This window comes from Psittacula echo, assembly GCF_963264785.1.
Source record: "Psittacula echo genome assembly, chromosome: 1".
Taxonomy (NCBI): domain Eukaryota; kingdom Metazoa; phylum Chordata; class Aves; order Psittaciformes; family Psittacidae; genus Psittacula; species Psittacula echo.
The window spans coordinates 41,931,786-41,944,185 of NC_137735.1; the positions used below are offsets into that span (position 1 = coordinate 41,931,786).

At 40.7% G+C, this 12,400-nt stretch overlaps 1 protein-coding gene across 2 annotated transcripts in view; it reads right to left on the reverse strand.

Moving 5' to 3' along the window:
- Positions 1 to 4,457: 4,457 nt before the first annotated feature.
- PALLD (palladin, cytoskeletal associated protein) overlaps positions 4,458 to 12,400 on the reverse strand; it is a gene marked incomplete at its 5' end in the record, with an annotated part of 189,881 nt that continues 181,938 nt past the window's right edge. For both annotated transcript variants that reach the window (XM_080617156.1, XM_080617155.1), the window contains 5 exons: positions 4,458 to 4,704; positions 5,681 to 5,814; positions 6,668 to 6,833; positions 7,494 to 7,701; positions 8,630 to 8,762. In XM_080617156.1, the coding sequence (XP_080473282.1) occupies positions 4,532 to 4,704; positions 5,681 to 5,814; positions 6,668 to 6,833; positions 7,494 to 7,701; positions 8,630 to 8,762 (814 nt within the window). In that variant the 3' untranslated portion in view covers positions 4,458 to 4,531. The remainder of the gene's footprint in view (positions 4,705 to 5,680; positions 5,815 to 6,667; positions 6,834 to 7,493; positions 7,702 to 8,629; positions 8,763 to 12,400) is intronic.

Here is a 12,400-nt window from a genome sequence, read left to right on the forward strand (position 1 = left end):
GGTTTTCTTTCAGACAGGCCCTTTCCACAAATGACTGCAACAGATACTCAGACAAGTGTTGCAGGTAAAAGCCATGCCTAAAATCCACTAGTTCGCAATCTGCAGTAAAAGCGAGGTGTGTAGTCTGTTGTATGGGAAGTGTTCCGAGGTATTTTCACCACCTTTTGCAGTAGCTGGGAAAGATCCTGTCTTTGACATTGTAGTTTTGTACCCATGGTTCTCTGTAGAAATACTCTGTGATGTCTGGGCCAAGAGTTGGCCAAGAAAAGACTTGACAGTATGTTTTTTGTGTGTGTAAAACAGAACCAACTCAGGCAAAAAAAAGCCCACCCCAGCCCTCTTAGTGATGAGATTTGCCGAGCTCCTGCTGTAAGCGGTGTAATCATTCTGAGCAGTGGCCGTGTGCTGTTACGTTTTTTTCATTTCTCATTCTGCAGCTGCCTCTGGCCCATTTATGCTACTACAGAACCAGAAAGTGACAGCGGTTGTGAGACTTGACCCTTCCCCAGGGTTTACCTGTTGCACTGCAGTTTTACAAAGCAAACAGTTTCTGCTTCCTGATGGTGTTGGGCTGAAGTTCCTTAGTCTTCATCCACCGTATAGCTGCTGAAATCACTGCACACAGGTACTGTTGTTTGGAGTCTGGCTTTTTTGCTCAGGGTGTTATGTTCCAAACACTTGATTAGAGTGTTTGGATAAGAAACACTTATTAGAGATTCAGTGCAGATGAGATTATTTAATGTATTCATCACTTCTGTAAAAGGGTGCAAACTGTGGCTTTAGTTCAGAATTAGAGTTGCAAGCTTTAAAACATTTGAAAGAATACAGTGTGCTGGCTGGAACAGATTGTAAATTGCTTGGGGCAGAAGCTGTGTTCTCATCTGCCTCATGTGTCTTGTGTGCTCAGAGCTGGGTTCAGGCAGAGAAACTGAGCAGGGGGAGGGATTTTTCTTTTAGCCAGTTCAGGAGAAATGGAGCTACATGTCAGCAAATCCTGCCTCTTGCATGTACATCGGAGTTGTGAATTGGGTCTGTCGTCAACGTGCATGATTGAGCAGGCATTTCCAGTCCCTCTCTACCGTACCACGTGGGCTTGGCAGCTGCGTCAGACACCCAGAACATGCAGCCATCCCCTCAGCATCATGACATGATGGGCAATATGAGCTCATGAAGTACTTGCTTATGTATTAAATCTGTATGGGCTTCTTGCAGAGATAAGGATGTAGCTGCCCACATGTGAAGAATCAAGGTGTTTATTACATACAACCTAATTGCAATATAGAAAGCAGCTATGATGTATAAGCTAGGGTTTCAAACTGCACTATAGTAGGCTTTGGTCCTCAACACTCAGTGGGCTGTGGTGGAAGGAGATGGTGTATGTTAACTAAGGAGTGCTGCTGTTGTGAAGGTGCAGGATAAAGGTGTTGTGTGCTATGTAACACTACCAGCTGAAAAATCCTCATGCATGTGGAATTTTGCACCTCACTGTTAGAAATCTTGACAGAGGTGTCTGTCATCAGCCTGAATGGAATTGCACTGACTCCTCCATTGTTCTGAATGTGCTTGGAGTGATGAGCTTCCTAAATAATTTGAAGTCTTGCACAAAGCTAGAACTTCTTTTTTTGGTCCTATAAAATGATAAAGTACACTTTCAGGTCATACTATCTATCTTTGAAATTGGTGGAGAGAGGTTAAACTTCTGAACATTACTTTGATGCTTCCAAGAATTTCAGATTTCTGGCTTGGAAAGCATGTCATTTTCTTGTGCCACGCTTCTATCTCTGAATTTGTAAACCCAAACAGTCCCAGTAACTAAGTAACAGCACAGCTGAATGTTTTCATAAAAACAACTTTGCTGCTTAGAGATGTGATTTACTACTTAAGTGTGTCTGTACATATATACAGAGGCAAAATGTGATGATGACCTCATCTTCAACCAGCTCACAAGAGCAGTCTCAGCTTTTTAGTCTCTGGGCCAAAGACAAATTCACTGTAAGCAGACAGGGCTCCACTGACTTCAGCTGCAGAATCACCAGTAATGTCAGTACTCACTCAAGTGCTGAGAGAATTCTGTTTGTAGTGATCAATGCTTGAAATGCAAGCCTAAAAAAAAAAAAAAGAAGTATTATCTGTCATCTTGCATCTTTCCTGCTATCTTTGCGCAGAAAAGAAAGGGGAAGTGAGTCAATATTCAGGGTTTTACAAGTAAATCTTAACTTTTTATGGTTTTCATTTTGATATTGCCTTGTTAAGACTATTCTTAAACGAATTTAGCTGCATTTGAACTGTGCCCTTAGTTGTGAGTGATGTCATATTGCAATTTCTGGACACACAGAATAGACCTGCATCTTTTCTAACCTACTGCAAAAAGCATCTTCAAGTGCTTTTATTGGGCAAAGGTTTTTCATGATTTGTCTTGTTTAAACAAGATTCTGGGTCACAACCAGAATGTTCTGATAAATTCTGGTAATTTTTTGGTGCTGTATCTGGATGATAATATTTAAAATTTCTTGTACTGAGACAGTTAATAGTCTTTACCAAAGGAAAACTTTCTATTTGTGTAATATTTATTGATGTTAAACCCACATTACGTCAGCACAACAATCCAAAGTAATGATAATACATATTTTTTATAAATACAAATAAAAGGTGGCAAAATGCTAGTGAAACTAAACAAAAAAGTCAATTAGCATGTCACAGTCGAGAAGAATTTGGCAAATGATATGACATACTTCTTCTAGAATAGAATCAATTACTCCCAAATGACAGACTATGACGTTAATCTAGATTAACGATCCCCAAAACTGGTCATATCCTGCACCAGAATTGTACTACCGTATGTGCTAACGTTTATTAGTCACTAAAACACAACACAAACTTTGTGTACTTACAAAGCAATACACGTATAGCAGTAATGCAGTATATGGTGTACACAGTTACAGAATTAAAAAAACAAAACCCCTAAGTACAGGACTTCTGAATAACTGAACTGAGATAAAAGATTTCAACACTTTTATTATAAATAATGGAAGATACCATATATGTGCTTCATATAAGGAATACAGTGTTTTCCTTTCATAGCAAAGTATTGTAGCTCGTACCATCACATGCTCGTTTTCCTTGTCAGGCCTAGTAATTCTTCCATCCTTCTCTCCCCTTCCTCTGAATTTCATTTGGTTCTACTTTAAAACTACCAAGTCACATCTGACTTAGGTGGGGCTCCAGTTTAGGTGGGTTTGCCTTGCTTTCTGAATGTAGCCTTCAGGCTTTTCACCTATGACGCACAGACTCTACCCAGTAAAAAGCCTACAGGAAAATGACACGAGAAGGAAAAAAAGTCTACCAGAGACATGTGCTAAGTTAAGGGGGGAAAAAAAGCACAAATTTGATGTTGGTTTTGTCCATCTTCATGTTCTACTTCCTCAGATCTGCAAGCTCGGTGGTGTATACTTGTCATTTAAATTCATATTGCAGTCTCAACCCATTTTTCACTTACTATACATTTCTAAAATCCTCAGGCACATCACACAAGCTTTAAACAGTCAAACATCCCACACATAAACTCCCTAGTTTCCAGCTCCCCTCAGAAATTCCAATTTTGGAATGGGAGCATTATGAGGTTACAGGCTGTGTTCAGGAAATCCACAGAGAGTTTCAGCCTCTGCCCTGTCCCCGTCCCACCCCCTGCAGTAACCCACTGCAGTGGGTCATACTGACAGCATGTTTTCCCCATCTAGTTACCAACAGTTGAAGTCTGGAGGAGACTGTTACTACATGTCAGCTCTTCATCACCTCTAAGCTGTTAAGTTACTTAGGCTTGACATGTCTTAGCTGTGTGCTTGTAAGTGAGCCTCCTCCTGGGATGGCAAAATCAAAAATAGAGAAGAACTTAAAACTGCAGTGTTGATGCTGCTGTACAGAATTGTCCATATTAACAGCATTTAAGGCAAGATATTTTTTTTCCTTGTAGACTAGAAAGCAGTTTGCAGAGATACAGCATTTGCTTGTGTGTCTCTTCCTTGTCCCTTCCTGGTTTACTCTTACAATATTGCACTTGTTCACTGTAGCTATCAGAGTGCAGTGCTGGTTTAGAACTGTCAGCAACCACACATTCCGATTTTCTTTGTGATCGAACGGCCTCAAGTAAAACATCTTGCACCATTAAGGTTGTGTAACATCTACTTACTGCTTATGAAGGCATGTAGTGATAAACAGTGTTCTCGTCTGAAAAATCTGACTCTCTGATGTATTTTGGCCTTTATGAAAAGGGTTATTCGTAAGAGCTGAAGCAACTTAGGTGTAAGGAACAGGTGAATGTGATTTGTTGTGCAATGTGTACAATTCCATTAATAATCTACCTATTCTAATTTGGTATAATGAATAAGAAATATATGCTTATTGTGTTTGTTGTTTATCTCTTGTACTTCAAGGTGTCTGCCTTTGCATAAAGTGACATAGGAGTATCATTGGTCAAGGCAATGGCTTTCAGTGTTTCTGCTTTGAAAGAAAATGATGGAAGTGGTGGTTGAATCTACAGGTCATCGCTCTCTACCAAGCCAGACTGCATTGTCAGGTGGACTGGATTTGCTTCAGGCTGGAAAGCTGCTTTGATGTCTAGTCCTTGGTCACACAGTGCAGCATATCTGCTGGCTGAGGGCCGCACCTTCTTTGGCTTGGTTGTCTGAGGTGGTTGTTGCCACTGAGCTACAGATTAAAAAGGAAACAAAAATGTTAGCCATCTTGAGCTGGACAATGAAGTGTGCCAGATCCACCCTTTGTAAAGGAGATACTAACTTATGAGCAGCCGAAAACCACTGTATCAGAGGTGAGTTTGTTTCATTTCTTGGTATAGTTTGTTTGTTTTAAACCTCAGTATCTAGTTTCACCTTCAAACACGGTATGTAAAAACAATAGTGCCCATGTTTTGTTACTTGGCATTTTTGGCATTGCTTCTATCTTTCCTCGTGTCACTGAGAAGGGTAACAGCAAGGGGGTTGTTTCCGTGCACTTGTATTCCAGTGACAGGCCTGTTCAAGGGCTATTTGTCTTATATAGAAGGAAAGAACCTGGATGCCACTGCAAGCCCTTGTATGCTGAAACATGCTGAGCCAGGTCTTCTCTTCACAAGTCCCATTATAGCCCCCCCACCATCAAAAACCACCCTTCACCATTCCTGTCTTTCCCCTCCCTCCCTCCCTTATTCTTGTTATGAAAACACTGGTAAGAGAAAACATTCAGTGTGTGAGGGTCTGCTGTGGAACAAACTGAGTAATTAAGCAGAAAGCCATAAAAACATCTACACTTCTGGTAGCTGTCACATGTGTATTACAGACTGATGTACGAAGGAATAAAAAAGGTTAGGAAAGTGCTAGCAGAGCAATAGTAATAATGATCCACAGAAATAACATAAGCATGCTGTTATCTGTTGTTAATTAGCTCTACTTAATACACTAAGTAAAGACAGAAAGCATGCATGCTTGTTTTGCTTTAGGTATCTGGAAGGTTCTGAAATATACTTTGACAGAGCATTTGTTGTCTTGATGTGGATCTTTATTATTGAGGAGAAACTATAAACAAAAGAAAGAGAGACCAAGGTAAACCATTCTGTGAACAAACTGAAACTTACACAGCTGTTGCTTTTAGGGTAGCTACTGTGATCACAAAGACTGAAGTCACTTACTATAAACATCCAACCTGGCAGTGCATGACACAATCCCAGCCTCATTCTTAGCTGAACATGTGTACCAGCCGGCATCCTCCTTTGTAGCTCCCTGAATAAGCAGGCAAATGTAGCCATAGTTATCCTGGTGCATGCTAAACAGAAGAAAATGAGAAAATTAGTAGTTAAATTGCATACAAGTGTAGACTACTTTAAAATGTCATTATAAACCAACCCAGTCCTAGTTACAGATTAAACATTGTGAACTTTAAATTGATGGGAAACTTTCTCTGCAATCAGCAAGTGGTTGACAGTTTGGCAGCTTAATATCCTGCACTGAAAACTAAGAAGCAAAGATGCATAAAGTAACTTCTCTTTCACAATCACAGATTAAGACATCCAGAAATCTAATTTAAGTGGTAGCAACACCAGAACTTTTTGGGGAAAGGCTAAAAAAACCTCAAGGAATGAGGTACTGAAGTGCTGTCAGTTATTTAGAAGGCCAGCAATAACTTACTAGTGTTTCCTTTTCTTGAAATGTGTCATCAGTTTGCTTTTAAAAATTCCTACAAATGTTACTAATATCAAAGACAAGTTTATAGATCTCAATATAACATACTGAATCTTAGTTGCTTATCTCCACAACAGTTAGGAATCAAGGTTTCTGCTGCGAAGCAGACAGCTTTCCTTAGGAGCCTAGGTTTTCACTAGGACATTGCTAGAAGTCTTAGTCCTAGAAGATAAAAACTACTTCTCCACTTGCTTAAAGTGAAAAGATAAGTTATTTAATTCCAAAGATAGAAACCAGAACTAACATTTTAATTCCAGCTCAGCCACCCGGCTGGCTGCAAGTCTGAGTAAATGTCATAAATTATTACAATATCTAGGTTAATGTTTATGAGATGCTCTTCACAGAGCATTCTTACGGCTTTCTAGGTTTTCATCTGTTTTACAGGATAAGTCACCATTGGAGTTTTACATGGGGAGATGGTTCTAAGGCAGTCTCACCTCACTCGGTCAGTGTTGTATGTGAGTGACTCATTCTCCTTCTTCCAAAATATCTGAGGAGACGGCTCCCCTGAGATCCGGCACTCCAGCCGCACTGGGAATCCCTCAGTCACACCCGTGTTCTGTAGCTTCTCTATAAACACAGGTGCTTTGTGTACTTCCTTAGCTGTGAAAACAAAGACGGTGTCATGTTGACACTAGTCTGTGACAGTGCAGCTCTTCTTCCAGCACCATGCTAAAACCAATAATGAAACATCTAAGTGGCATGAAACTGAAGCGTTGTCTTCGTTAATCACAAAGTCCAGTCCTGGTTCATCTGAAGGGAACAGTCAGATCAGGATTGTAATAGGGGAAAAGTGAGCACTAATACAGCTGAGTGATTCCATCCTTCCCCAAAATAGTTGAAATATGGAGTGTGAAGATCACATAAACAGGCTGCTCTCTGCTTGTTAAGCAGTGCTCCTTCATACTCCCTAGAGGGATAGCTTTTAATTATAGAAAAGACTGCTCTACCTGAAGGGTGGAATGGCATCAGTCTAATATGCTGCAAAACACACAAGTCATATGGTAATGGTAGATACGGGTCTGCACAAATTGCTTTTAAAATCTCATTCATGCAAATAGCCTGGCTTGTGGTCCCTGCTGTGCCTCAGGACAGCAGACCTCTTAACTGTGTGCCCAGGGCTTATGTGTCAGTCAGTTTATGCCACTACATAACATAAACTGTATCACCGATAAATGTAACTTCTGTTACTAACGCTTACACTGTCCTGTGTGTTGTTACCCTTACGGTTCTCAGGGTGGAAGCTTAGTGTGAAGATGTTACCTGCAACAATGAGCTCCAGGCTGAATGTGTTCTCACCAGCCCGATTGCTGGCGATGCATGTGTAGATTCCCGCATCTCTGGCTGTGACTGGTTCTATGATCAAGGAGTGCACACCATTCTCACGCACCAGCATTTTGTGAGAACTGTCAGGGCGAATTGGTCTTCCATTCAGTTGCCAGCTTAAATCTGGAGTCGGTAATCCACTAACCTTAAGTGTGAACAGAATAATGGGAATTGGTCTTAGCCATACAAAACACTGGAGGAGTCCTGACTTGTTACATCAGAGAAGTTTGGGTTGGTTTGCTACTGCAGGTGTACCACAAGATTTAAAGATCTTTGACTCAGTTGTATTCATTTACTTTCTGGCCAACTCCCTGAATTCCATGATGTCTTATGGGTGTGACTTAAAAAAGATCAGTGTTTAGATATGCTAGCAGCTAAATAATACTACATTGCAAAACAAAAGGCAGGGTGACACCTTTTGTCTTTTTTATTGCTTGCTCTTAAGGTGGAATGAGAAGATACTCCTTTCTTGATTAACTTGTGGTGAACTTACAGACAAAAAGATGCTAGCTGACTAACTATTGAACTCGAAGTTCCATTCCACTTAGGTGTAACCCAGTGACAGCACCCTCTGCCCTGGTTAATGCTTGGTCTGTGTGAACAAGTCGTGCTCTTTTGGAGGCTGTGCCATTTGCTTTGGGTACTGTGCAAAAGCAAATAACTTCTCACAAATAGATCAGCAGAAAGTACACAGAGTCATCCAAGCCTGAATTAATTCTGTTCAGCAAAGTCATAAATCAAGGTTATATTGTTTGAAACTTTAACAGGGGATCAAAACTCAAGTGGCAAAAGGTCTTAAAACAGAGAAGCACATTGTCCTTGTGGTGTGTGCTGCTTCCCTCCACACCCCTGCATATCTGAAACCTGAAAATCAGTTTTCTGTGAGCTGTAAGATTTGCCTGGTCAGGCAGATTTTTATTGTCCACTTACTCATAAGCAGTGAGACCAACGGACCTACTGACAGCTGCTGAAACTGCCAGTAGGCAAAATAGCTTTAAAAAAAAAAATTAACCGAGGTTTTGAGTCGGGTACCATTCCCAAAAGGTCCCCACTACCCTCTGCGTGGTACTTGCCTTGCAATCCATTCTGCACAGTTTTCCTTCTTGAACAGTCAGGTCTCCAGGAGCCTGCAGAAAATGAGGCCGGAAGAATCGTTCCTGAATGGGTTCATTTTCATCACCACTGTCCCTTGATCGAGATCGTGGTCTTAAAACAACATAAAATAAAGGTAAATTACTTTTTTTCTCTGCTAAATCAGAAGAACCAAAATCATTTACATACACGATTGCTTTGAATTTTAATTCACTCCTTTGACCTACACCATAATCACTCTTTATTTACACACATACACTGAGCACTTGGCTCAGACCAAGTTAATTATGACACAGTAATTAATTACTTTCTTTTAACTCACATTATGGCAAAATATGATCTAAAAGACAATCTTGCTACAGAATAATTGCTTGTAGCAATCATTTATACATGGTAGTATTTTTGTTTAGAGTTAGTCCTTAAATGACTGAAATACAAATAAGTCAGTAGGCCGTAGCATAAAGCTCAGTTCCTCATTTCTAGTGTCCTGTGTATTTAATCCCTTCACTGTTGCTGATGACACCACTAAGTGTGTGTGTAGTTCATTAATTATATTTACCTTTCAGGAAAAAACAGCATCTAAAAGCTATCTCTTCTCAGCTGAGGAGAGACTTCTCACAGACTTATTTTTCACCATCTCTTGTTCTGCACTACCAAAGACCATACAGAAAAGTCTGGGGATTAAAGTGCTGTGGGTATTTATTCCTCATTTAGCAGTTTTTTGTTTGAGATAGCCTTGGACACTTTCAAAGCCACTAAACTGTGGTGTCAAAACAATGAGAATTTCATCTGTGAGCAACAGGGAAGAAAAGCTTCAGTCACTGGATTGTTGTTTAGAAAGGTACTGTGAAAAGTTCAACAAAAAATAAGAAGAAGGAAGAATAACTTCTGTCCCCAGAAACAGCATCAATCACCTTAAACCTCCAGGATATCATTTAATCCGTTGCCCTGGCTGTTTTTGCCTGCTAATTTAATCTATTAAAAGTTTTTCTAAGTGGTTCCTCATTTAACTGGATTTTTCCCTGTCCTGGTTTAGCAGTAGCAGTCATTTTTAATACTGGTGCAGTGCTGTGTTTTGACTTTTAGCCTGGGAATAATACTGATAAAGCCGATGTTTTCAGTTCCTGGTCAGAATGTTTACCCTGACCAAGGACTTTGTGAGTCTCATGCTCTGCCAGGGAGGAGGAGAAGCCGGGAGGAAGCAGGGACAGGACACCTGACCCAAACTAGCCAAAGAGGTATTCCATACCACAGCACGTCATGCCCAGGGATGTAGAAATGAGAGTTCCCGGAAGGGCTGGATCACTGCAGGGTGGGGGTGAGGTACCGGTCGGTGAGCGGTTGTATTCTTTTCCTTGTTATTTCCTTTATCATTATTATTATTGGTGGTAGCAGCAGTGATTTGTGTTATACCTTAGTTATTAAACTGTTCTTATCTCAACCCGTGGGAGTTGCATTCTTTTGATTCTCCTCCCCGTCCCTCCAGGAGTGAAGGTAAGAAAGGTGTGGGGGGGGAAGTAGACTGCATGGTTCTAATTTACAGCAGGGGCTTAAACCACAACATTCCCCAACTGAAATCAGCATTATTCCACTTGTGTGATTTGGTAATCAGAGAGACTTGGAACTGAAACGGAATTTGAGATCAGTTTTTGTCCTTGCCTGATCAGCTCCAGTGGGTCCCATTCTGGAGCCAGCTGCTGCCTGCAGTGACATCCTGTTGCAGTGAAGAGGAGCTATTCAAGTGTCCTCCAGGGTAACTTATATCAATGACACTGTACAGTGAAATTGTCTTGTGAATCTCATTTTCCATTACCTTTTGCCAGTGTTTCTGTGTCTGCAGGATATATGCTGCAGTATATGTGGCTATACTGTGTTTTACACTGCCCAGGGGCATTTCTTTAGCTTAAAATAATTCAGAACAAAAAAAGCTCAAACCTCCCAACAGTTACATCTGGAAAACAAGATGCTGTACTACTGTACAGCAGATAAACACTCCAGCTGCACACTGAAGGGAAGTATAGCTAAGAGTTGCTTGAATCTGGTGTATTTTGTCCTTCTCTGTGGTTGCCCTTCTATTACTGCTCTGTTCATCTGTATAAAACATGTTTATCTGTATTATCATCTGTCATAAATAGATAATTTTTAATGATCATCACAGGCTTTCCATAGTTATAGCTAAAGGCAAATGTGTGCATCTGGGAAATCTTTCCCATACTGCTTATCAGCATAGAATGGATACCAAACTGGGCAACACAGACTGACGATTTGCACATACTAAAAGCTTGTGTAACTCTTGAAGTGCCCCTGTCTAGGTCTGGAGTAGTTAGTATTTTTTTTCTACTTGAACATGTCTGAAGCTACTTCAGTAGCTGCTGTGTTACAGCTCATGAGCAAGACTAAGCTCTAGTTGGCAAATTCCTAACCCATTCTGCAGACATCCATGCCTCGTGTGCATGTAGGTGGCATAGAGATGGAAGGAAGCAAAGAAAACCTGTACTTGTATCTTTTGGTACTTAGTTTTCCAAGACTACCTAGAAGCGATGGATCTAGGCAAGTGAATTCTATACACAGTGTGGGCAACCCACAGAAAATTTGTCTTCATAGTGCTCATGTGTGTCCTGCTTAGGTACTCCTGAAAAAGTGCCAATGAAGTACAACTAACCAGTGCAAGGCTGAGCCAGACAGGTCAGCTAGCACCACAGAAGTGTGAAAGCCCATCTGAAAGCCACCACCTCACTGCTACAGCTCCATGGAAAGGCAGCTCTGATCAAAACAGGGGAGAAATTACAGAGTTTGTGACCAAAGCTGGTTTTTGATAGCATGTTTTTGAATTGTGCAAACTAAGTCTTCAAATCGCACAAGTGAAAGGGAACCTCAATCAGCAAGCTGTTCAGAGTCAGAAGTAAATGACACGTTTCTTTTTACCTCTTTGTAAATTTGCTTCTGGAATTGCAGACTTACTTTTTAAGCCTTTTTACGTTGAGAGGTGAAACTAAGGTTATTTGAATTGTAAAACATTTTGTGGTTTTCAAGAAACAACAAAATGAGTAGAGCCAAGTACTTCAGGTGTCTAGGAATGACAAATTGCAGGAGCCTGGAATACCCTTGGATTAGCTGTGTGTTCTTCAGAGCTGTGACATGGGCATCAAATTGCAGGCACTAGTTTCAGCAATACTGATATCATGTACTAAATGTGGCCAGGGGAGACTCTCTGGGCTGCTGTGGTGCAATGCACCAGGAATGTCAGTGAGTGAGAAGCTGGGGAAGACTTTATGACCAACCGCATGATAATGATCACTAATCTGGGATAAAGGAGAGTAAAGTTCAATTTAATCCTCTACTTGAGAACAGGGGCAATAGGACTATTTCTTTTTTAAATCTTCCCTAAATCTTACGCATTTTAAAATGACTCATGTGGGGCTCTGGCTGCAGTGCACCACAAGAGAGCTACAACATTGAGCGCCATCGTACTTAAGGGCTTGACCCACAGCTTGGTACACATTGGACAGTTCAAAAGTTCCATCCCTCCGGACAAAGTAATGCTAAGAAGGTGCTGTTTGCAAGCTAAGCACATTTCAGAAAAATACATCAAAAATGGTATAACAACTACAAAGAGTGCTTTACAATATCCATGACGTGGTGAAGATGACAAAACCCAGAGTTCTGCCAGAACACATTCTGTGAGATTAAAAGTACTTCAGGAAAAAGCTTGTCAATGGCGTAACAAGTCATAAAGTTCATTAAGCTAATAA